The following is a 27,809-nucleotide window of genomic DNA, read 5'->3' on the forward strand; positions in this document are numbered from 1 at the left end:
GGCACGCGTGTCTCGCATTAACTAACATATATTACACATGTGTACATATAAGTTGTATCCTATAAAAAGCAAAAGCAAAAGGAGTATTGAATTTACACCTCGTAGGATTTGGGATGCCTATAAATACACACTATATTATAAAAGAAAATATATATGTATATATTTTATGTATATATTATTATACAAAATAAAATCCAATAATAATAAAATTAACAAGTAAGAAATCTACAGTCGAGTGTGCTCGACTGTGAGATACCCGCTACCCATTTTGAATAAAAGCAAAATATTGCGGTATTATTTTCAAAATATACCGAAAATATTAAAAAATACTAAAAATATACCAAGTGGTATATTTGGTATATTGATATAGTACCACATTCAAAATATGCCATAGATGCCACAATTCAGCAGATTGTCAGCTAAAGCAACTAAGAGCCCTAGGAACCATAACTACTATTGTTATTATTGTGTACACCAGCGGGGGCCGAAGTGGGCGTGGCAAAAAATTTGAAACAAACTTGATCTGAAACATAACAAATGCTGTCGAAAAAAAATTATAGCTCTATCTCTTATAGTCTCTGAGATCTAGGTGTTCATACGGACAGACGGACAGACGGACATGGCTAGATCGTCTCGGGGTCGGAGATGCCTCCTTCTACCTGTTACATACATTTCCTGCCGGCATAAAGTTGTAATACCCTACTACCCTATAGGTAGCGGATATAAAAATGTTTTCTTTAAACATTTATTAAAATATACTAATTTGTATATCTTAACTGTGTATCACAACTTCTCATCATAACGTAAAGTAGAAATTCTAGAAAGAGATTTATATTTCTTACATTATGTTATTAAAAATTTCACAAAATTTTCTATGACCTTAAAACTTTTATAAAAGTTTAGTTTAACATTTTCATTAAAAATTTTTATTTAGTTTTAAAATGAAAAAAAAAAAACAAAAATATTATAAGTGTTTTATAAATAAATATACATAATACATGTGTAATAAAATAATTCTCTTTATTCTAAGACTTCCTACTGGTTTCAGAAGTTCAAAACCCTTCTTCAGTTGCCAAGTGCAATGCATGTCTGACTTTTGGTTTTTGTTTTTCGTTTATTTGGTATTGTATATCATGTTGTTCGATGTGTTTGTGTTAGCCACATTTGTATGCCAATTTTAGCCCCATTTGCCGGTCATGGGCTTCGGTTTTAAACGTACCCATGGTTGTCCCCACAGCTTACCTCTTGTCCCCTGCAGTCCCCGCCCTCTACCCATCGAACTGCATCTCGGTTGTCTCATTGGCGGGCCAAGCAACAACGATGTGGGCATAAATCTTGCACGCATATTTAAGTTGATGATGTTAAATGGCTGTACTAAAAATACGAAATATGCATGCCGTATGCAGGCAACAGTTTCATCCTGTCGCTTCAAGTGGAATGTGCCACAACACCACAGCACAGCACACCACAGCACAGCACATCGCAACAAGAACAACAAGAGCAACATGGCGACATTCATAAACTAAAATCCAGCCGCACTGAACTCCATGATGGTCCAGGGATGCGGTTCATCGGGAGGGGCAACGGGACTCGTCGTGGGTTTTGGGGCTGGACAACAGATCCGTCCAATGCAACGGGGCCAACAAAACGTTTTGCCAAAAAGGAAACAGAACGATACAAAAACTACACAAAACGTACACCAAATTTTTGATACTCTGTCATTCACAAATTTAAAAAATCTGCAATTTTTTATCCTGATTACTGATTTAATAATTAATATTCTGTAATGTAATAATGTAATAAAATGAAAAGATTTAAATTATAATTTTTTTGAAAGATTTATTATTGTATATTCATTTTAATCGACAAATTGATTCATATACAGACCACATTAAAAATACCAAAAAATTGTTTTTGGTATATAAAATATATTACTACTTTCAAAATATATCAAATAGTTAAAAATATACTAGATAATAACCAAATACGCTGCAACATATATAACATTATATTACAACTTTCAAAGTATACCAATTAGTTAAAAATATACTGGATAATAACCAAGTATGCTGCAACCGTTTGTTGCAATATGAAATTGTTTCTTGCTTTACTTCTGTTGCTTAACAATATATATTTGCTTGTTGATTATTTAAAAAACAGTACACCAAATGTAAGTCATAGCGAATATACCCTATATTCAAGTCAAGTTGTAACAACGATTGGTTTTTCTCAGTCAGTGAAGTTTTTTCCTTTTTTCGCTTTTTTTTATTATTATTTCTTGGCATGTTTTCTTTTCGCTTAACGGCGGCAGATTTGAAAAGAATTTTTGCTCGCAAATGAAATTGTTTCCTGTTAAAAGCTAAAAAAAAGCAAAAACAACTACTACAAAATATGTGAAGCACCTCGACCAACAGACTTGGCACACACACACACACACAGTGGTCAGGTTACCTGGAGCTGAAGCTGGCACCTGCCGTCGCAACGATTGATGAAATTAAAAGGTATAAATAAAAATCTTTTTAATGGGCTGGGGATTTGGAACTTAATTTTTTAATTAAACAAGCAGCACACGGAGACACAGAATGATAACTGGGCAGGAGCCAAGAGGAAGGGAGACAAGATAGGCAGACAGCTCTGCAACTTCAACTCCAACTTCAACTCCGACTGTCACTGGGACATTTATGCAAAACAGCCACCGATTTCCCTACGGCCACTTTGGTCACTTGTGCCACTTGTGTGGTCCATCCTCAGCGACTGCCAGCGACACTCGTTGCCCGAGTTGTCTGTCCACGGTCTGCTGGCAGCAGTCTCAGCCAGAGAGCAGACAAGACTTCCATAACTGTGTTTGCTTTTCGTGGTCTGAGCCGAGTCTAAACACTCTTGAGGCGAGTAGGAATGAACTGGGAGGAGAGTCTGGCGTGGATATAGGGACCCGCAGTATAACATGTTAATCCCTGACTCCTGCGACGATGTCAAATGTCAGCACATGTCATTTGTCATTGGGATTGTGGCTGAAAACAGGCTGCAACTTCTTTACTTTGTCGCCTCGCCAAACATTTGTCACTTGCATTTTGGCCTGGTTGGACCACCTCAGAAGTTACCTAGCATAGAGGCCATAGAATTGACTGGTTTACATGGTCAGCTGCATCTTTCTGGAATGTGCTGCGATGCTTGCTATGCGATACTTTTCTATGAAAACCTTGGTGGTAATGCCATTGATAATCAGTATATTTTTATACTGTAATTGTAGATAATTTGTAATACACTGTTGAAGAGCTCTAAAGGCAAAATAAATTTACCCTTTCGTTAGTAAATAAAACAAGTAAGAAAGTTACAGTCGAGTGTGCTCGACTGTGAGATACCCGCTACCCATTTTGAATAAAAGCAAAATATTGCGGCATTTTTTAAATATACCAAAAATACTAATATACTAAAAATACCAAACGGTATATTTGTTATATTGATATAGTACCACATTCAAAATATACCATAGACCAGATACCAGATTGTCGGCCAAAGCATCTAAGACCCTTAGTAAGTAGGTTCTTTAATAATTTCGATTATTTTTATGTGATCGCAATCAAATTTTCAGAAATCATAAATACAATATCTATTATTGTATACACCAAAATTCTAGCTCTAGCATAAAAAACTTATTATTCGACATAACAAACGCTGTCGACAAAAAAATAAAGCTCTATCTCTTATAGTCTCTGAGATCTAGGTGTTTATACGGACGGACGGACAGACACACAGACGGACATGGCTAGATCGTCTCGGCTATTGGTGCTGATCAAGAATATCTATACTTTATAGGGTCGGAGATGCCTCCTTCTACCTGTTATATACATTTCCTGCCGGCACAAAGTTATAATACCCTTCTACCCTATGGGTAGCGGGTATAATTATCGAAGAAGAAAAAATCATTGTTAGTTATTTTTTTAATTATATATAATTTTTATTTATACGATTTCTCTGCACACGTTTGAAAACCAAGATGAAAATGACACAAACTAAAATTAGAAAATAACACAAAATCTGCAAAATACTTTTTATTGACTGAAAAATGAAAGTGGTTAAATGTAAAAATAAGTAAATTTGTTTTCTTTGATTTTATGAGTTGTTTTTTTTCTTGTTGTTGTTGTTGTTTATTATTAATTTATTATTTTGCGTTACTCGTTTTAATACAAAGAAATGCAATAGAATAAGATATAACGATATAAGGTAGAGGAGTAAATAGTTTCACGAGAGTGAGACAGAGATAGAGACAGAGATAGAAAGAGAGAAAGATAGTGATATATTAAAACTGTGTAGACATGAATAAATGTGTGTGTGTGTGTGTGTGAGTTATACATGTGTGTGTTGTGTTTATACATAAATAATTACAAATTACAATTTACAATGCGAAATGCAAAATGGCGGTAAACAAGACAACTAAATTACAAGTATTATAATTAAAAGTAAAATTAATTAATTTATTCATTAGTAGTACAAGTTGGAAATGAACATAAACAATTACAGTTGGTGCAAATGAATTTACAAATGACGAATGAGAAGTGGCCAAAGTGCGAGACAGTTAGCTGCAATTTGGCAAAGGATTAAATAAATAAATTCTCGTACAATTAATAAAGATTTGATTTTAGCATTTTGTTTGTTTGTTTTTCTTTTCTTTTCTTTTTTATATAATATTCGTTTCGTTTGTTTGTTAACATAAAATGTTATATTACAGCAACGCGCATATAAGTACAGTAGTTCAATTTGATTCATTTTGTTTTTTGTTGTTTTTTGTTTTTAATTTTTTTTCTTCTTTATTCATTTTTCAATTGCTTACTGTTTTTGTGTGTATGTGTGTAGGTGTGTAGGTGTGTGTGTAGCTCATAGTTGTTGTTCAATTTGAATGCTGCATCAATGTCAAGTTAAGTAATAATAAATGTTGAATTGTTTAATTGTTCTTCTTGTATTTAAGTACACACTAATTAAATTTTCACCTAAGCAATTTGCATTAACTTTTCCATTTTCTTCATATTTTCATATTTTCATTTTTTGTTTTGTCTGTTAATGTTTAATTTACATTCATACATATTGCTACATATAAACTTGACGCTTCAGTTTTTCAATTGCCATTTGTTAATTTATTATTGATCTTCTATAAATATTTTGCATTTTTTCATATTCGTTTTCATTTTCATTTTCATTTTCTTTTCAATTTTCCTTTTTACCTTTAAATTTTGTTTATGTATTTGGTTTGCTAATTTGTTTGAACTATTTACGTTTTGTATTTCATTATGTTAATATATATTAATATAAATATACGAGAAACAATTGTTGTTTATATTTATATATGTATATATATTTCTATATATGTAGAAAAGCAGCAGTTGGTTTTTATTTCAATTTCTTTTTATTGATTTTACATATTTAATTAATAAATATAACGTTTATTCAGTGTGAATTTTGGTGTTTGTCGCCGTATATATTATACGCTCTATATATATATATATATATATATATATATGTATATATATATATTCTTATTGATTTGTAGCATTTTTTTAGTACCATTTATTTAAAAGTTTTTCTTGTATTTTGCTAAAGTTTCAGTTTTCTGATTTCCGTTTTTTTTTTGTTTATTCAAATTTCAAATATCCAAAATTAGTTAATTGATTTAACTTTAAGTTTTCTGATTATTTTTAATCAATTTCCTGCAATGCTTCAAGTGCTATCCTTTAGGATATTTTTGTCGCCATTTGCAACACTGTTTTTCGTCACAGTGTTGAGCAACCCTAACAACATGCTGTTTTAAAATTCGGTTTATTTTTAGCATTTTCTCTCTGGATTTTCTCAAATTTTTTGTCAGTTGTGCCTATTAAAATTGTTTTGTTTTGTTTTTTTGTTTACTTTTTAATATTTAAAGTTTTCGTTTCATATTTTATAATTTTTTTTTGTTTGTCTGGAAGTGTTTTGCTGTGCGAATTGGTTGTCAATTGTCTTAGTATTGTTTTTGTTAGTTTTTATTTTTGCGTATGAATTTAAAAAACATTCTCATTAAATTTGTTTACTAATTTGCCATTTTGGTTTTTGGTTCATTATAAAATTTTGAAAATATATGCGTATATATATTGATTTTTGTTTGTATTTATTGATTTACTTATGTATTTGTTTTTTGTTTTGTTTTTTTTTTTCGTTTTATATATTTCGTAATCTCATTGCTAATAAATTTAATTGATTTAGTAAACCAAAAGTCGCTATCGTATTTGCCTTACATTCAGTGCTGCTAAACATTCATTATATCATTTAGTATTCGCTGACACCGTTATTAATTTGTTTTTAATAATTACTTGATTTTATTCATTATATTTATGCAACAATTTCAGTTTTTTTTTTTGTTTAGTTTTAAATAAAAATCTTATTGTCTTTCATTTATAACTATGTATTAGCAGTTCTGCGAGTTCTTCCATGGAACTGATTTCTTGACATTTTGTTTAAGAGCTTCAGTGTCTTTGTATGGGATAGGAGGATGGCCAGTCGAGTGCAGAGTACTGTTAGTAATGTTTTTCAGAGCTCTAAATTGCTTGGCCAATTCATTTAGTAATTTAAGGAAAACAGTTGCTCAATTACAATTCGCAATGGTAATTGAAAAGTGTTGTTATAATTAATTGTTTCGTTTTCGTTTTTGTTTTGTTTTTCTTTTTTATTAAAATGCAAAGCATGTGTTCCAAGTTATGGCAAATACAATTTGTAGATTATTAAATTAGCATTACACAAGTGATTGCAATTAAGAATTGTTTTCATAATTACTAAAGTAATTGCTATGGTAATTATTGTTGGTATTTCAGTTGGTTTTTAATGCCCTCTTGCTTTGAGTACTTCGAGAAGATGAAATGTGGCCTGAGTTCTGTGCTTATAAGCATATGTGTGTGTGTGTCTGTGTGTGTGAGTGTGTGTGTGTGTGTGTGTAAAGTCAAGTGTTGCAAAGTTCTGACTGAGTTGAGGTATCAATCAGTAAGCCAAAGTTGTCGCTTACGTTTCCGATCTCTGTGGCCTGGTGCCCAAGCAACTCCCCACATATATATAAATGTTTATGTATATATATATATGCATATATGCAAGTATGTATATGTATCAGTTCATTATATAGTATATCTATAAATTTATATAATTAATTGCATAATTTTCGCTTGAATTTACCTTCTATGTCACTTCATATAAATTCTTTGCCCTTTCAATTAACACGCATCTCGCAAGCTGTACTTGAGTCTAGTTATCGATAAATCGATATCCGATTGCAATTGCTCGATGCTACTACACTTTCTACACTTTCTCAACACTACGCAAAGTTGCGAAGACGCCGTTGACTATGATGACGCCGACGCTCGTTGTTGATCTTAATCTTGGCTATGCGTATGGATTCGGGCAGCACTGATGTGGGTGATGTGGCCAGAAAACCGCTAACAAAGGTGAGACGACTATTGCTGCCAGTGCTGTCGATGTTGCTGCTACTGTTGCCGTTGCTGTTGCTGATGTCGTGCTCATTTGACACGTCCTCGAAGACATCGGGATATACGCTTATATTGTCCAGATTATCAATTTCAATATCTCCCGCCCCGTTGCGGACATAGGTCAATTGGGAATAGGGCGTGGCCAGCAGCTTTTGCGTGGACTTTCTCAGAGTTTTCTTCGTACTTGTTGCAGCCGTAACAGTTGCTGCCGTCGCTGATGTTGCTGATGATGATGGTGATGTTGCCGTTGTTTGTTTTGTTTCGGCGAGGCTATTATTCAGATTGCTGTTGATGTTCTTGTACACACTGAACACCTTGTCGACTTGCAGCTTTGGTGTTGCAAGCAACACAGTTGTGGCTGCTGATGCTGCTGCAGCTGTCCTTGAGGCAGCACTGCTCTGTGCTGCTGTCGGCAACATTGTTTGGAATCGCGTGCTGGCTGTTGCACTGGTTGCTCGCAGCAATTTGTATGGTTGCTGTTTGCTGCTGCTGTCCCGAAGCAGTTGTTGCTGGTTTTCGTTATTGTTGCTGCTGTTGCGATGCCTGCTTTGCTTGTGTGTGCTCACTGTTGATGTTGCTGTGGTTGCTGCTGTTGCTGTCGTGTTGCCCACAATGCTTGCCTCATGCTGCTGCGTTGTGTGCCATTTGTTGTACATTAGCGTGGCCACAGTTGCTGCCGGAGGCGTTTGTTCCAGTACCAACTGTGTGCCTGTTGCTGCTGTAGTTGTGGTTGTTGTGGTTGTTGTTGTTGCTGCTGTTGCTGCTGTTGTCGAGGTAGTTTTAGCCACTTGGCTGCTGGTTGCGGCCGTTGCTGCTGTTGCTCCTGTTGCTTTGGTTTCATAGTTAGCTATTGCCTGTGTCGTGGTGAGTAACTCATTCTCATCGCCATCCTCAGTCAGCTCTGTTTCGTATTGCAGCAACTCGGTGTCATTGCCGCTGCTCGATGTTGCTGTTGCGAGTGTTGTTGATGCAGATGCTTCGGCTTCCAACTCTGTGATGGACGTTGCCCAGAGATTGTAGTTGCTGTTGCTGATATACGATTTAATACTGTCTTCTGCAGTTGTTGCTAGCAACATGTTGCTGGCGTGTGTGCTGCTGCTACTACTGCTGCTGCTGCTGCTGTCGCTGGTACTCTCGCTAATCTCGCTAAAGTTTTCATTTGTTGCTGTGGGCGTGGCAGACCAAGTGGACCAGGGCTCAATGCTGCTGCTGCTGCTGTAGCCATCGTCGATGCTTGTGGAGTAGCTGCTGCTGCTGCTGCTTGTGAACATATCGTCCGTGCTGGTATCAACTGTGGCTGCTGCCGTAGGTAGTTGCTGCAATTGTTGCAATTGCAGTCGCTGCTGCTGCTGCTGCTTCGGTTTTCGTCCCTTTCTTCGTCGACCTTTGCGCTTGTTGGCCAGCGTTGTTGTCGACGTTTTGGTTGTTGCTGTTGCAGATGTTGCTGTTGTTGTTGCTGGTTCTGCTACTGCTGCTGCAGGTGATGCGTTTGTTGTTTGTTGTTTTGTCGTTGTTGCACTTTTGGCAGTCGTTTGTTTCGTTGGACTAGCTGTGACTCGTTGTTGTTGTTGCTGTTGCTGTTGTTGTTGGTGCTGCTGCTTGCGTCGCTGCTGTCGCCGCGCCAGCATTGAGGGATCATTGTGATGATGTCGCACCTGATGTTGCTGCCGTTTCTGCTGCTGCTGCTGCTGCTGCTGTTGTTTTCGAACTAATGCTAATTGTTGTTGTTTTTTGTTAGTGCTACTTAGACTACTACTACTATTATGGCCATGATGCGCATGTTGCTGTTGCAACTTTTGATTTTGGTTATTCGATTTGTGGCGATTGTTTTTGTTGCGCGAGACTTTGCGATTGTTGCCATTGCTGCTGCCATTGTTGTTACTATTGCCATTGCCATTGCCATTGGCCCTCATTGCAGCTGTCTCGCGCCATTTTGGTAACGTGTGCTGATGGAAAAAGAGCTCGGCATCGATCTTATTGAACATGAAGCAGGCATCGTTGACGCTCTTGACGGTCTTGGGACCGACGGGTTTACCTCGATGCGTGAACCCGACACGTCGCTGTAGATCGACAACGGAACGGAACACGAAATAACCGTGAACGATGGTCTCGTTGAAGTAGCAGGTATCGCGCAGTTCCTTCTGCAATTATACAAATTGAAATGGGTTAGACTAGACAGAGGAATTGTTGTGTTGTAGTATGTATGGATGTATAATCTTCAGTTATTTTTTGTTCACTTCACAATGCAATTTATGAGCAGCATTTCCGCTGTGAAAACTTGTCGATAATATTTTCGACAAGCAGCTTACAAGTGAGAGCGTACAACAACAGCATGGACAGCAACAACAACAACTGTGAAGCTGGAGTGTGTTTATTTATAAAACACTTGAAATACCAAAACGACAATCCAAATGAAACGCGGCTTCATTGTTGATGTGTCTTCTGCTGCTGTTGCTGCTGTTAGTGTTGCTGCTGCTGGTAAAGGTGGAAACACTATCAGTTGCCCAATCTGCTGTTATGATTCTGTTTTGAATTAAAGTGTTGCAGATGACGCAGATAAAGATTTCAACTCAACATTTAGCAATTATGCCATATTTAGTCGAGACACTTTATCTTATTTTTTCCCTTTTAGCCAACTCTGATGGTATTTATAGGTTTTAATTGCTATTTTTGAACAGCTTCTCAGTGGGCACTTCACTCAATTCTCATTCCTCAGCTCAGAGTCTGTGTGTGAAGCATTTGTTTATTTTTATATCAAATCGCGCTACTTGCTTCAGTTCTATTCTTCACATTTTTCAAGTGTGCTCTAAACGCTATTTAATTATTTTTAAAAACTAGCTTTTTGAGTTGATTGATTAGTGTCAAATTGCAATACAACATTTGTGTTTGATATTCCTAAAATATTGAAAGTTACATCAACAAAAAGTGACAGCTGAAGGCCATAGGACAATTGAATAGAGAATGTACTTTTTATAGAAGAGGATGATACTAAAAGATGAATTAGTATGGTAAATAAAATACTAAAAGTGAATATATACTAAATTGTAATAAATTAAGTAAAAAATTTGTTCATTTAAGACAATTAGAGAGTAAAATTTTTCAGCTTGTCTAATTTCTTCAGATGGATATTGACATTAAATTTCTTTTTTTATACCCGCTACCCATAGGGTAAAAGGGTATTATAACTTTGTGCCGACAGGAAATGTATGTAACTGGTAGTAGGAGGCATCTCCGCCATATAAAGTATATATATTCTTGATCAGCGTCAACAGCCGAAACGATCTAGCCATGTCCGTCTGTCCGTCTGTCTGTCTGTCTGTCTGTCTGTCTGTCCGTCTGTCCGTCCGTCCGTAGACGGACCTAGACCTAGATCTAGATCTAGACTATAAGAGAAAGAGCTATAATAGTTTTTCGACAGCATTTGTTAAGTTTGCACGCAGATCAAGTTTGTTTCAAATTTTTGCCACGCCCCTTCCGCCCCCGAAACTCAAAAAAATAATGCAAGAGCTGCGAATTTTGGTATGGTGTATTTTGAATGTTGATATACCAAATATACCATTTGGAATATTTATAGTATTTTTGTAGTATTTTCGGTATATTTCAAGAATAATACCGCAAAATATATTGGTTTTATTCAAAATAGGTAGCGAGTATCTCACCGTCGAGCACACTCTACTATAGCTTTCTTACTTGTTTATTATATGCAATTCTGGTAATTAATTATATTACTTGCTTCTTGAATACTATTCAGCAACAGAACGGCCTTATATGAGACATCTATGGAAAGAAATGAAGAACTTATTCCTATTCAATGACTATGAAAGAACTAAAACTGATGACTAAAGTCTATGACACTCAGGTTGAGGCATGTTGTGTCCACTCGTGGTTGAAGTGATTCAGTTCAACTTTATCTAACGTATTGTAACCTCAACCCAATCATGTGTCACAAATATTGACCTTCAATGAAACTGTAAATACATTTTTTATAAGACATCATAAAAATAATAATAATAAAATCACAGTATCAGAGTGCAAGTGTGAGAATGAACACTCGTAACATATTTGCACATGAATTCATGTTGGATTTACGGCCATAATCGAAAGCAATAAAATGACAAGTGCAAGTTTTGACCTTTGTTGCTCTATTGTTGTAAGATTTCAATGTTGATGTTTGCACAGCTCGATTGAGGCTTAACTAACTAACTAACTGTATGAAAGGACATTGAAATATTTTCGCAATTACAGCATTACGAATTTGCCACGTCATTTGATTGATTGATTAGATATATCAAACTGATATAGAGGCGCGTCGGATGTCATCAAGTGTGTGTCTATTTGTTGTTTGAATAGTCAATGATTTTTATGCGAGCCACTCAACTCACTGCTGAGTGCGTATTTATTCGACTGACATTGAAAATTATCTGCCTCGAAAACTGTTACAATGTCTCAAAAATACAAAAAAAAAAACGTAAACTTCGTTGGAATTTCACCAAGTTTCAGATGCATGAGAACAGTTGCAATTTGGAGCTGCCAACGGATACATTGAACTTTTCTCAGATTGTGCGTTTTGTTATGCAAATATTACGCATTCGCCGCGTTAACAGACAAATAACTGGAATATCTGTAAAAAAAAACTTTGTGCCAGTTTATTTATATTTCTCAAGCAATTTGTTGTCTCGCCCCAAAGTTATAAGCAGTTATTATATGTATATTTATTTATGTTTATGTGCCTGTAATTGCATATGAAATTTCAATATTGTAATAAATATTTTTGTTTTCTGTTGTCGCGCGTTTTCCATGACAGAATTGGTGCAACTGCAACAGGTTTTTCCCTGCTTACAATCGAGTCGAAATTATGTAAAGTGAACAACTAATAGATTCTCTGTTATAGAGCAGTGAAAGGGACTTCATTCTGATTATTGTGAAATAGTCTGAATATGTAGCTAATAAAATACATTAAATAAATATGTTGAAATATATATCATATTTGAACGACTTTGACTACTGTATACCCTACGTTTACAGGGTATAAACAAAATGAAAATTTATTTAGTGCAACTGTCTGAGCTGGCGCTTAGCTGGCAATTTATGCAATTTGGCCAAATCGTTCAAGTATCATAGCCATTGTCGTCGTTGTAATCGCACTCGTTTGCATAAAACCATTATGTGCTACATGCCATAAATTATAGTGTTTGCACAGTTAGTTTGCATAAAGCGGCGGCATTTCAAGTACAATGCAATTCAATCCCAATTGCGTTTCAATGTAATCACACTTTTTATGCAAAGAAGTGTGGGAGAGGGGGAGATGGAGAAGGGGGCCTTGGCCCTAAGTACACATCATTATTGTATGTGCGATAAAGATGCGAGTACTGGGAAACAGAATTTCATGGGAGAATCATGAAAAAGAACTTATGAGCACATTCGAAGAGAGTCTTGTCAAAGTCATCGCAAAATCGTATAAAACGCGTAATTTTGTAGTTAGAGTTACACTGGCTTTTAAACTAAAGTCTTGAAGAATTTGATTGTGGAAGTTATTTAATAAATGGGTTTTTATCGGTAAAATCGGTTCATAGTTGCTTTGTTTGACAATCTGGAATATATTGGACTATTTAGTAGATTTTTAATGTAGTACTATATCGATATACCAAATATTGTCTTTGGCATATTTCAGTATATTTTTCGGTATACGAATTTGTCGTATTTCTAAAATAATACTGATTTTATTGAAGTTGTGTAGCGGGTATCTTGACTATAGCTTTCTTACTTGTCAAAATATACTTTGGTATTTGTTAGATTGCAATCAAAGTGAATAATAGTTGGTTATCAGATGAGATTTTAGTCAGGATTCATTACTTATCTATAAGCAATTATTTCATATTTGCTTGTATGATTTGGTAAATACGTTTAATTGTATTAAAGGTTTTTTACTTACCATGCCAACTAATCTCCAATTGTCGTTGAAACACAAATATCTTTGCGTTTCTTTTGCGTACAGTGCTATTTTGAATTCGTTCACAAAGTCCGAGAGGCCGACTATCGTTATATTTTCTGTAAAAAAATGTGAGAGGTAATCAACGAACGTCAGTCAAATCTGTGGATCTTTTAATTGACGTAAATATTTGGCTGTTGAAAACATTTTTTAATTAAACGCAAACACGGATGTGATGCGATTAAGCGTGTTAAGAGGGCGAAACTGATTTAAATATGTAAAAGGAACGTGCTTATTAAGTCGCAGTCAGTAATAGTAAAAGTTTGTACTTTACTCAATAACAGGGGCCACGCCCCTTTACACGTGTACCAAACTCGATCGCACTGTGTTTCATCTCAAAACAAATATTTTCTCATATTGTGTAACTATTATTTTTTCACTTTTTGATCAGCCTAATGGAAAACTAGGTTTGTAATATTACTTCTTTTAGTAAACATTTTAGTTGGTATAGATCAAAGAGATTTAACTATTTAAAGTGAATTTTACTCAACTTTAACTTTGAATTTCTTTTAAATAATAAATTTAGTAAGGGAAAATGTAAAAATTTAAAAATAATTTTATTATATTTCGATTAAGTTATTTTTAGAGTAACATTAGAAGAACTAATGGCAAATAATTTTTAATTTTAAGTTAGTTTAAAAAATATGCTATGTGGCAGCGTAGTCTCAAGTTTTCGCACCATATCAATAGTGTTGGAATCACTGTGACTTCGCAGTGGAATTTTGTGAAGAATTTGGACTTCTGTTTATCATCAACGCTGTGTACGATGTTTGCTTAACAGTTAACAAACTCTGAAGCCGTTTCAAGGTATGCTGCGTTCTAATTTTAAAAGACTGTCTGCAGATGCAACTTGTGGCTATATAAAGACGTGCTAGCGGGGAGGAGAGGGAAATGCATAACCCAAACCCAAACTCAAACTCAAACTCAAACTCAAGTAGCTATAGGCCAGAGATAGTCACTCTCTCTCACTCTACTAATTATAAACTAACAATGTATTATTGGCCCCGCCCCAATCGGTGGATGCGTCAGGGCTATTGAACTTCAACGTTGTGGCAGGCAACGTCGTTTGGTGGCAGAGAGCTGCACAAAAGTCACTAATAAGTAAAGCACTTGAATGGAGCCGAGAGGCAGCAAAAGAAAGGCAGCCACTCGAGTTAGATTGATAGGTGACTCTGGGTTCAGCTTCAGCTTCAGCTTCACCATCAGTTTCAAGCGAAGAGACTGAGGCTCAGACATCAGCAGAACCAGACCCAGACCCAGACCCGGGTTGACTTCGACAACGGACTCCCTTCCTTCCTTCCTTCTCCACCCCGCGACGTCATCGTCTGCCAGTAATTAAATTTATGCACAGAAATTCTTGGCAAAAGTTGCTGCCAGACCCACGCATTGAATGGAAGGAAGAAGAGGGGCGGTCAGGCGGACAGGCGGATGGAGGGACAGAGGAACTCTCTAGGGAGCTCTCATATTTCATAAGCCGGCACCGAGCCGAGGGCCAGTGCGCTTGAGTGAGTTTTGTGCTTCACACCTTTGGCCGGCTGCAGTGGCAAGCTGGCATGCTGGCAACCTCGCAGCGTGGCAAGCTGACTAGCAGACTGACTGACTGACTGACTGACTGACACTTGTGTCAACCAACCAGTTGTTGGTGGCTCCTTTTGTTGTTATTGTTGTGATTCATGGCGCGTTCGCATAACTTATTGATTTCATTAGTTTAGTGACACATGTGAGAGTACTCTGAAGTTTGCACTTCTGAGTGCATGCCTCGCACTTGCCACTTGACTACTTGCAACACACCTGCCCGCCATCGTGCCGCATGCCTTCATTCCTCTCTCGTTATTCTCTCTGACTCTTGTTGCCTTAGACATTTTTGTTTGTTTTCCTTGCAATGCAGAATGGCATGGAGTATGAAGTTGTTGCTCTTGTTCCTCCCTTCTCTCTCACTCAATCTCTCCCTCTCTCTCTCTCTATTCTACTCACTTACTCCACACGAAGCTAGCCATTTTGCATTGTTTATCTTGCGCTTTTCCAGGGGGTTCTCAATGGGCTTTCAGTGAATACGTTTCCCCTTAGTATCGTTAGCTGATGAGCAATTGTGCCAGATACAATATCTAGGAGTAATGGTAACTGGAATGTTATTCTAACTGCATTTCTCTACTCGAGGTATGGAGGAGAGAGTTTTATATTAAAGAGCGATGGCCTTATCAAGGTCTTAAACACTCAAAATGAAAATTCTGGTTGTGTTAAAGTATCATAAGTTTAAGTGTAATAGAATATAAATATCAAAGTTTAATTTCCATTTAATATTAAAGAATAGAACTGTTGAGCTTTGGAGTCTGTGCCAAAAAATAAATATAAGCGACTAAAACTACCCAAATACAATATTATAGTATGTTTATTTTTAATTCTCCCCTGCTACAAAAATAAACGAAGCTGTTTTGGGCTCAAATGTTTTCACGACAAAATCACATCAAATGCATTTATGCTTGGAATTTTTATAGGCATCGATGGTAGATATTTTAAAGATTTCTGTTCGGTTTGTTTTTCACTCAATAAAAAGCTACGATTGGGCCACATTTTTGCCGCAAGTTATTAAGTTTTTCAACTTCGTTGTTGTTGTTGGAGTTTCTAATTAAGTTATTAGTCACACAGTGTGGAATTTTGTTGCTTGCAGCTTGCCCGAAGTCTGAGTCTCGAATTTATGATTTTGTTTTCCAGAATGGGAATGGGCGTCGGTTGAGTATCGATATCGATACATTCTGATCTATGCACTTAAAATGCATCACCATAAATATGGCAAAATAAAACATTAGGCCCCGAAGCCCTAAAGCTCTTCTAATTGTTAGATCACTATCATCTCAGACTGAGATTTTAGGCTCGTTATGGTTATGGTTATAGTCATCGTTGTGCTTTGTGGAGGCGTTTTTGAGTGGTGGGTGTGCTTTGTTTCGTTTTGTGAATTAAGTATTTATATATTTTTTTTGGGACTAGTTCTTAAAGTTCAGAAAGAAATTAAAGTTGTACTAAGCTCTTCCAAATGAAATAAATACTGTAGATTAAATACTAAAAGATTTCTTTGATTTAAATATTTTCTAAAATTAGTATTTGATATGATTTGAAGAACAAATGCTCCAATTAAAGTAACCAACATTTTTATGCACACACATATATCACACTTTATAGAGCTTAATATCTTTTTTGAGAGCATTTTTAGCTGATTTCCATTTATGGTTGGGCCACCAACTGCGCCAAAGCCGCTAAAAATCTTGATATATAATGTCAAAACTCCCAAATTGTGAGCTGTAAGATCATTATAAGAAACAACAAGCGGCGACAAAAGAATAAAGGTAAAAACAAAAAGCATTCACAAAACAAATAATAAAAATAAAAAAGCTGATATAAAAATACAATAAAAACAGTTTAATCAAATATGCAAGCAATGAGGCTCATCAACATAAAATTAAAAAATCATAAAATGCTAAACTGCACAGCATGAACAAAATTCAAAAATTGAAGAGAGAATCCCAATCCGTATCCAAATCCGAGAATTCGAGAATCGGGCTCCACAAATCTGACAACAAGCTGGGGCGTCAAAATGCCGCCTAATTGCGGCACACGGTTGGACTGAGGAGCAGAGGAGCACGCTGGAGGAATGCCAACTGATTTTAATGACCTTACGATGTGCACGTCATACACACACATACACACACACATTCACACACACACGTATTCAGGCTGCTTGGTCACTTTGTCATTCCATCAGCGTGATAAGCATCAAGCATCAAATCAACTATCGCCCCCATGCCGTGTGCCCCGAACCCGACTAAAAAATTATGGATCTCACGTAAAGCTTCCAGCCAGCATTTGATTGAACCCTATCGAGATTATAATGGTGGACGTATTGGCGATGGAGTTTAGTTTGATAAGCATAAATTGCCGCTTATCGATCAGCAGTAAACCACTTGAATCGATCTCTATGATAATGCCATGTCTTGCGGTAGATTTATAATCTAATATTGCTTTTCTCAATATGCTTTCACTTTCTCTCTCTCTCTTCGTTTGCTGGTAGGAGTGTTTACTATCGATCATTACGATTTCAGAATTTATCGATTAATTATAAGTATTATCCCATAACATTAACCTGATACCCAAGCTATCAGTGATGTAGCTACAATAAATACTCAATCGTATAATAATATTTAATAAATGACATTGATTTTGTGAATGAATTTAGAAATAATATTCATTTTGTTATTAAACAATCAAATCAATTAAAAAAAATAATAATATTAAGACAAAAAATATAATATAAATTAACTACAATTTGTAAGGCTTAACTTGCTTTTGGAATTTGTAAATTTAAGATACGATTTATTAACATTTTAGCTAAATATATAAATGTAGTACAAGTGAATTATATAATAACCATATCCAAACATAAACAATTATGCATCAGTATTGATAGTATTCATAACCATGGCTTCTACTTGATAAGGCTCATATCGAAATTATAAGATTTTGCTTCCCTTCGAGATTTTCCAGTAGGAAATATTAAAAACAAAAACATGAATAGAAAAGATGGATTTGTTATTATTATATAATTTTTTTGATAGCCTTTAATAGAGTGCATATTTTGTTTATCGATTGTATTGACAAATTTGTTGGAAAGCTTGGTTGAACTTTATCTTTAGAAGTGAAAGCCACTTGTATGGTGCATTTTCAAAATTTTCAAGGTTTTCGTTCTCTTCTGCATTTTTCCAGTAGGAAATACTTAAAAAATAAACAAACAGAAAAGTAGAAACGAAGCATGGACTTTATTACTAACCTTAAATTCTACTTTTCTAATGACTTGTAATAGAGTGCATTTTTTTTTATCGATTACAAGTGTGTCGACAAATTTGTTGGAAAGCTTGGTTGAACTTTATCCTTGGAAGTGGAAGCTGCTTGCATGGTGCATTGGCCCCGTTCCAGGAATGTTGTCTGAGGCGTCTGGCAACGCATTCCCATATGCAATATTCCCGGAACTTTTGCGCTGATGCTGGCAGAGCAGACGGACAGCAGACGGGCAACGTCTTAGATTACGCGTTCGTATTTTGACTGCGAGGTCTAAGTAATGGCTTTGGCAACAACAACAACCACAACAATAACAAAAACAACAATAACAGCTGCGATTTGTCACATGGTGCACAACTAGTCGCCATTGCGAACGCCATAGGAATCGCCATTGGGTGGACGGTTGGAAGTAAGTATGTGGCAGTAGTAGTAGTTGCATGTTGCAGCAACCAGCAAGCAGCAACCAGCAAGCGCCAACAACTCGGCATCGCATCGCCAGTTATTGACGTTTTGTCACGTTTCCTGGAAAAAAACCGTTTTATTTGCTCGTCGCTCGCTTTGGTTTGTTTTGTAAGCCGATGCCACAAAAGCAAAACAAACTGCAAATGCAACAACAAGACGACAAGAAGAAGGAAAAGGAAAACAAACTTCAACTTGAAGCCGTTGCACTTGCAACCTCCCGGCTGCCACTTCCTCCTCCTTCTCTCCCTGCCTCTTCCTCTCCCTCCTATGTGCTGAAGTGCTGAAGTTGGAGCCCTGAGCATATCTCACTGGCGACTCAAAACAGCGCTAATTGCATTGGCACGCCCGCCAGGGGAGAGAGAGGGAGTGCTGGGCAGAAGGGCACATCAGGTTGGCAGGGAAAGGGGGGGAGCTTGAGGGGAGGGAGCTCGAATACCACAATTAGCGCCATTTAATGTGGAGCGTACTCGACTTTTACGCACGATTCCTGCACTGACGCCACTCAAATTGGCCCAGGCGGAGGCCACAGTGTCAATGAGTTAATTAGCGCACGATTTGTCGCCCCCACAGAGACCCCAGATCCGAGACCCAAGACGATAGACGATAGACGAGACCAGAGCTTCGACTCTATAGAGACCACAGAGCAGGCCACCAAGGGCCAAAGAAACCGAGTGAATGTCTGTCTGTCTGTGTGGGTGTGTGTTTGACACTTGGGTACCAAAAAAACAAAACAAAACCAAAAAATAAAAATCAAATCTGATTTTATTAAAGTCATCGTCGCACATTTCTGGGTCAAATGCGTCTGCCCCTCTTCCTACTTTGACCCTCTGTTGTATAATTTATGTTGCGCTGATTGCATTTTGTAGTCCACAAAAAGCGCAATTAAAATTATTGAAAAAAAATTTAGATAAAAATTTCGATATTTTCGTTTGTTGTGCGCCTTTTGTTTTTTGTTGTTCGCTTATTTTCAGACTGATCAAAATTGATTGAAAATGTGCATGCACATCATAAAATGAAAATGGAAATGAATCTAAAGATGAAACTGCTAAAAGGCATTCGTTGTCACATTCCAAATCCACACAAAACATTTGAATATTTTAATGTAATCTTGCAGCTAGTCTGATAATCTTTTATGCGCGTTTTATGTTTTATTAACGCACTTAATGATGGCCAAAAATGTCGGTATTTTTATAAACTGGGGAATAAGATCCAGTTGAGTCTACAATCCAAGAAATTAATCTTAAGAAAAGTATTTGAATATTTGCATAATAGGATACAAAATTAACAAATTTCAATCTTAAACAAGTAAGAAAGCTACAGTCGAGTGTGCTCGACTGTGAGATACCCGCTACCCATTTTGAATAAAAACAATATATTTTGCGGTATTATTCTCAAAACATACCAATTATACTACAAAAATACTAAAAATATATTTTGGGGTATTATTATAAAAAATATACCAATTATACTAAAATATTAAAAATATACCAAATGGTATATTTGGTATATCGATAAAGTACCGCATTCAAAAAATACCATAGACGGCACAATATACGAGATTGTCGGCCAAAGCAAATTAGACCCCTAGTAAGTAGGCGTTTTTGCCCATACAAAAGTATTTCTTTAATAACTTCCACAATTTTTATCTGATCGCAACCAAATTTTCAGGAATCATAACTACTAAAGTAATTATTGTATATACCAACATTCGCAACTCTAGCTTTTAAATTAGGCTTGTTATTCGATTTTTTTGATTTGATTATAGCTCTATCTCTTATAGTCTCTGAGATCTAGGTGTTCATACGGACGGACGGACAGACGGACAGACGGACATGACTAAATCGTCTCGGCTGTTGACGCTGATCAAGAATATATATACTTTATAGGGTCGGAGATGCCTTGTTCTACCTTATACATACATTTCCTGCCGGCATAAAGTTATAATACCCTTCTACCCTATGGGTAGCGGGTATAAAAATGAAAAATATAAATCTGCAGCATTTTTCCTATGCATTAGTTTTTACATTTTCTGAAACCATGCTTGAATATTTTTGAAAAAGTTTATGAAAACTGAAATCTATTTCAATCCTTCAACACTTACTAATAAATAACTGAAATAATATTATTAAATTACGTTAATAATCAAATTTAAGTTTGTTTTCTTTTCATCTCTATGCTTTATTCGTAATATAGAATACTGAATTCTTTCAGAAATGTGAAAATGTAAATGCATTTTAATATATTTAAGATTCGCAAGAGACCTTATCATGTTAAAACTTAAGTTTGTTCAGTCTGAATTTTTAATTGCATAATTTTAGCTTTGCCGGTTGTGTTTTTCCATAAATCAATCATATGATACAACACATTTGCTGGCGATGTTATCGATCTACACAGTTGATATGCATGCATGCAGTGCTGTTATCGATATACACAGAAGATATGCGTGCAATTAAAAGCACCTCACGCCATTTATCACAGCAATGTCTCAAGCTGAACGGTATCGATGACAACAGCAACAACATCAAAAGCAGCAGCAGCAACAGCATTGGGAGCAACATCAGCAAGAGCAGGAATAATAAAACTTAATAACTGCCGCCTTTTGTTGATATTGAAAAAGAGAAACAGAGAGAGAGAGAGAGAGAGAGAAAGAGAGAGAGAGAAAGAGAGAGAGAGAGAGAGAGACAGAAGAGCGACCACACGCAGGCGGCATGTTATTTACAGTTAATTGCTGCTGACTGCAGCGAAATGTAAAATTACATTGATAGTTGCATCAGACGACAGCAGCAACAGCAACAGCAGCAGCAACTGTAACAACAACAACAAATTGCTGGGGGGAAGTTTTTTTTGCTTATTTTTTGTTTATTTACTCGCATTTAGCCGCTGCGGTTTCGCTTTCATTGTTGTGGTTGCAACTTGGCGAGCAAAATGAAAAATAAATTGAAACTGGCATTTAATTAAGTTAACTGCCGGGTGCTTGCGAGGGGATGGAGAGGGGGGAACGGAGACGGAAATGTTCGTTATTGGGTATTGAAGTAGGAATTTTAAATATCAGTCGCTGGCAATTTATTTCAAGCAAATACGAATATATCATGCGAGTTGAGCTAATTGCAGTTTTATCAGCGCAAGGACGCCTTAATCGTCGACCCAGCCCAGGTTGCAACATGCAACAACAGCAATTGCAACCTGAGCAGCAGCAAGCAACAAGCATTTGCTAGCAACAAAGTCAACACAGGCCATGGATTTTATTAATTAAGTGCAAACGCAGTCACTTACAAGCCGTTTAAACTGCGTGTTAGCCAACTTGAAATGGGCCCGCTAATGCGCCAACTTGAGACACCAGCTCAGCTCCAAAAACTACAAAGTTGGAGTCGGAGTCGGAGTCGAATTTGCAATGCAATTGCAAAGTGTCAACTGGCCACATAAAATTTGGTATCAGCAGATGGAGATGGAGATGGAGATGGAGACTTGACTGGGGTGGGCCACTTGTTTACACTTAACAGTTAACTGTTTGCTCCGACTTTTTGCCCAAATTGCAACAGCCAAGCATTTTGGGTAAACAAATTTGTATTTACTTTTCGATGTGTTGTTTTTATTTTGTACACTCTTGGTGTATGTATGTGTGTTTAACGCTTCATAATGCACTGAGTTATTGTGACAATTTTAATTGTTTGCCGCATTGTGGGCATTAAGCATTGAATTATTGCCCAGATATGCGCAGAAGCATTGATTACGTCACTATAAATTAAGATATACCCGCCACTGATTTATGCGGACAGGTGTTAATTGTCATCGATTGGCCAATGAAATAGTGTCCATTACTTTTAACCCAGCAGGAAGCCAATGCATCCATGTCTTTTAAGCGTGGGTGTGGAAGTCGATGTGGATGTCGATGTGGATGTCGATGTGGGTGTTGATCTGGCGGGAAAAACCGCTAATTGAAAGCACTTAAAAATACAAACAACTCATGTTTTGTACCACTGATAAACTGCACTTTATGATCCATGTAATACACGGCCAATCAAGATTTATATGATTGCCTTTAAATGTTGCCGAAATAACTGCATTCGAGTTATTCACACAAGTAGTTCGGAGTACTCGTATTTCGGGCTACTTTATGACAGTTTTTACTATTGCCCATAGGGTGCTTTCAGATTATGGATATTGTACGGAAAAGCATATGGCAACGGTAGTATTATCAGTAGTACAAAAAAGCTTTTTAAAGCTGTCGTCAAGACGTCAAACTTATCTGTCTGCCGAAATTCGATATCGATGCAACTATTGCGAATTCATATATAAAGAATTTTAAAAGGAGATTGCAAATGAATTGCGAATGAGGTAAAATGCAACTGAAAATCGATAAATAGGTTTTTAAGTTCAATATATGCAGCATACTTTATCTCATTTCTAATGGAATTGATGCACAATCCTTATTCAATATGAAAATCTCTTAATGAAGAATATGGTCACACTGTTTTATCTTTTCTCTTTCTAGAGACAATATTGTTGATGGTTGGTTGTGGCTTAAAATCAAAATACAAAACCAAATAATTATAATAGAAAAACGTGTTATAATGAGATTCCATCTGAAACCTTTAAAAGATATATGACTATGCTATAAAGCATCAGAAATAATTGAGTAACAGACTCACACAAATGTGGTTAAATCATTGGCATATAATAATAAGTTCTCTTCTTACAAAGTGTAAAACCAATAAACTGACAACCTTTGAGATTCTTCTGATCCCTAAGCGTTAACACTTGAGAGTATTTAGGACCACCCTAAATAATTGGGAATCAAGCTGAAACTATTTTCCAAGGCATAAAAACGATGGGCGTGACCCGAGCACTTACAACATAATTATTATAGAGGCCACGGTCAAAGGAAGGAAAGGAGTCTGGTTGAGAGGGATTTAATGATGCCATTAATTAGCAAAAATTACCAACAATAAGAAGAAAAGGAACTTAACACCCGCCGGGGATAGTCCTAGGACTTTGTAGGATTCGAAGCCGCAGCAGGAGCAGCGACAGGGAACTGGATGGCAAAGAGAGATCAGTTAGCCCAGTTGGGTGATTGTTTTTTTGCCTTGGCCTGTTGTAACACCTTTTGATTTACGTGCAGCGCTCGTGGGCCATAAAACAAAAGTTAGAGCCATCTTTTGGTATTGGCCAAGTCGCTCTAAAGTCAGCCTGATCTATGTCGTTGGGCAGGCTCATGTTACGCGGCAGGGCGCCGGCAAGACTAGAGAAGAGGTGCGCCGAGGGAATGGGCGAAAGAGGGAGAAAGAATTGTTGAGGGCATAATAAAAACGTCAAGTCCTTGTCTGTGTCGTGTGTGTGTGTGTGTGGGCCAAACAACTGCAACGGCAACAGGATTGGGCCAGGTCCAAAAGGTGCTAACTGCGGCCGGCTGATATATTTTTTTGTTTTTATTTTACTTTTTTGTTGTTGTGTTGTTGTTGTGTGTGTGCCTTTTATTGTCTGTAATTTTTGCCAGCCAACATATATTTTTTTTGTCTTTTCTCTCGTTTTTGTTTGTTTGTTTTATTGTTTTTCGCGCGTCATTATTTCTACTTTAACGTTGTTTGTTTTCAGGACAGCACCAGCTTCTAGGCTCCTACTATGTGTTATGTGTACATGAATGTATCTATCCCGATGGGCTTCGACCCATACTATGTTTACTTTTGCCGCGTCTCTGACATTGAGTGACATTGCTGTGCAACTGTCAATGTTGTCCAGGTCTCTCTCTCCGTCTCTGTATATCATTTTGTTCAGTATTTCATTTGCTCAGCTCTTCAGCTGTACCTTAATTAAGGCTTCAGGTGTAAAATGCTCATAAAATGGAGCGAGCGCCGCTGTCGGACAGCAAATTATGCGAACACACACATCGCCACACACACACACACACACACACAATACACTATAGACTTGGCCCTTGGGCCTTGACTGTTTCCGAGCATATTGCAAATCGATTCGTTGGAAAAATAAACTTGAATTGTTGCACTGACAACATCGTCAGCAACTCTGACTCTGACTCTGATGTTGCATGATGGTTTCGCTGGGCTTGTGGAAACTTTTCGCTTATTCTTGCGGTTTTTTTGCAAGCCTTAAAGACCACACCAGAAAAATGCATTTATTAATCTAAAATTGAAAGTTCATTATAACTTGAGAGCAAGCATTTAAAATTTAATATAAAATTGGATTAGCAGCAACTCGAATAAAGCACAACATTGATTGACAATTCTATTTTAAATCATTATGTTTATGACACTAAAACATTACAATAAAAAAGTCACTCAATACAAAAATATATATATTTTCCAGAATATTTTACCTATTTAATGCACTGTTACAATACTGAAATTTTTATATTTTTCATTCATTTTTCAATTCACAAACACGTGGTTGCTTCTTTTTTCTCTCTTTTTGTCTATCTAATTATTTCTCTCCTTTTTAGTCTCTCTCATTGACTCTACTTAGTTTTTTTTATCTGCCTGGCGCTTCGTTGGCTTTAATAATTTGCGCTAATCTCTGCAAAGCATTTCTCGTCACTCAACTCTTTCAGCTTTAAAGGCAACTCCTACCAGTCGCGTCGGTCAATGTCCTATCCTTAATATATTTATTTCGTTTTTAGCAGAATTTTGTTTTATGTTCGGCTAAAATGTCTAACCTGTTACCTTCGTGGTACCTGGCGAAGCAAATCTTTTAGGCGGCTTTCGGCTGTTGGGTCCCTTTAATAATGAGATAAGAAAACATTTTATGTTTTTTTTTTCTGTGTTTTCTGTTTTCCGTTTTTACTTCTTATTTTTGGGGCTGTCCAGCGACACAACAGGAGCAGCCCCATTGCGGATAACTCTATTAAAAATTATTGAGAGCATTATTTTATGGCAGTGGCGATTGTTGCCATTGATTGCTTTCTGCAGCGGAAATCGCTTAATGGTATTCTATGGAAGCCATTAAGGACACACTCCACTGGGTGGTCAAACTTCGACTCAACCCCGCAAGTTTGGCTCCCTCTTTTCGCCTGGTTACGTCAATGTTACCCCGTTGTTTGGCTGCCAATTACCTGGCTACAAATGATGTGCCAATTGTATGCCATCAAATGACTTGCTCAATGGATTTCCCCCCTCCACACTTCCATTCACTAGCTCCAAAATGGGCAATTACCAATGCTACAAATGTTTCTGGCAATGCAAGCAAGCAAGGTGTCGGCAGGCACGCATTGTCATTTAGTCAAGATACAACAACGACTCTGAGCACGAAAGGCAAATGCTAGGCTATTGGTGATGCGACTGTGAAATTATCACAGTGTGAAAGAAACAAACTGGGAGAAAATGATCAAAGTTATTCAAAGTCGCACTGCAAACAGCGTTTGCTTTCCATTTCAATTCTCTAATGCAGTCGAGAGTTAAATATGAAAGCCATTCCAAATAATTTCGATAAGTGAATTATTGTAATCTTAGAAAAACTTCAATTTAATATAATTTTGTAGTCAAATATTTTCTAAGAAATAATACCAAACAAGACAATACTAAATTTAATAAAACAGAAGTAAAAGTTACAGAAGCAGATGAATAGCATTTTTTTTGACTATGTAGAACAATTATCTTAATACTAAAAGTTACTAAAATACACTAAAATATACTAATATACTTAAAATTTGCTTGAGGAAAATTTAAATGAATTTTACTAATTTAATAGACGGATAATTTATAATCAAACAGTTTCAGCACACAGCAACCAACTACAGTAATGAATTTTAGATAAATGCTTCTTAAACTGTGATCACTGTGAACGACGTTGCCCAACACTGTTGCAAGTGGAACTGAAGCCAAAAGCAGCAGCTGGTGCAGACGTCAGTGTAACCAATATTAGACGGATAATAGACGGATAATTCATAATCAAACAGTTTCAGCACACAGAAACCAACTACAGTAATGAATTTTAGATAAATGCTTCTTAAACTGTGATCACTGTGAACGACGTTGCCCAACACTGTTGCAAGTGGAATTGAAGCCAAAAGCAGCAGCTGGTGCAGACGTCAGTCTAACCAATATTAGACGGATAATAGACGGATATGTCATAATCAAACAGTTTGAACCCACAGAAATCAACTACAATGAATGAATTTTAGATAAATGCTTCTTAAACTGTGATCACTGTGAACGACGTTGCCCAACACTGTTGCAAGTGGAATTGAAGCCAAAGCAGCAGCTGGTGCAGACGTCTGTCTAACCAATATTCGAAGGCGTCGCGTGCAGCGTTGAACAAAATGTGGCTTATACAACGACAGACACGCAATTTTGTTAACCGAAAAACGTCGAATGAGTCAAAGGAGGCAAAAACAAAAAAAAACGAAAAACGAAAACAACAAGAACTCGACCGAAAAGAGATCCGACGCCCTACGTCCGCCTCTCCACATTAACAACTGGCTAAATACATAAGTTTTTTTTGAGTTTTTTTTTTTCGTATGATTAAATGTTTGATTTGCATGAGGGCCACGAAAATGGGGAGCAGCAGGCCGAAAGACGGCCAAGACCGAGACCCAGGGTCTGGGCCCAAGTTCGAGTCATGCAACAAAATGTTGCCGCCTTGCCGCTCATTATACGGTAATACACATGTTCATAAGCGAATATTACGAATCCAGTGCTCAACTTATGACTACAAGAACTACAAACTTCCAACACACAACTCAGAACTCAGAGCTCAGAACTTAGAACTCAAAGCTTTGCGTTGCAACACGCGATGCCAACTTTACGTAATTGGAAAGTGGCTGCCACAAAGAAGCAGCAAATACACAAAATTGTAGCGTATGCATCTCCTTTTTGTAGTATGCGGAAAGCAAAACGTGCCACCTTTGTAAATGAATTGATTTATTCGCTTGGCACAAGCCAACAGACAAATTAATGCATTTCCGTTTTTGCCCCATAAACGGGGCTGCCAACTCAGTTGACAGCTGTCGCAGGCGTCGAGGGGGGACAACTTTTGTTGGCCTATCTCTCGTTGTAGTATTAATAAATATGCTAAATTTCTTC

At 36.8% G+C, this 27,809-nt stretch overlaps 1 protein-coding gene across 2 annotated transcripts in view; it reads right to left on the reverse strand.

The window, feature by feature from the left end:
* Nucleotides 1-5,172: 5,172 nt before the first annotated feature.
* The window catches only part of LOC132790437 (mucin-5AC), an 81,798-nt gene continuing 59,161 nt past the window's right edge, over nucleotides 5,173-27,809 (reverse strand). For both annotated transcript variants that reach the window (XM_060798957.1, XM_060798958.1), the window contains exons 5-6: nucleotides 13,432-13,547; nucleotides 5,173-9,640 (exon numbers count right to left, since the gene is read on the reverse strand). In XM_060798957.1, the coding sequence (XP_060654940.1) occupies nucleotides 7,328-9,640; nucleotides 13,432-13,547 (2,429 nt within the window). In that variant the 3' untranslated portion in view covers nucleotides 5,173-7,327. The remainder of the gene's footprint in view (nucleotides 9,641-13,431; nucleotides 13,548-27,809) is intronic.

This window comes from Drosophila nasuta, chromosome 3, assembly GCF_023558535.2.
Source record: "Drosophila nasuta strain 15112-1781.00 chromosome 3, ASM2355853v1, whole genome shotgun sequence".
Taxonomy (NCBI): Eukaryota; Metazoa; Arthropoda; class Insecta; order Diptera; family Drosophilidae; genus Drosophila; species Drosophila nasuta.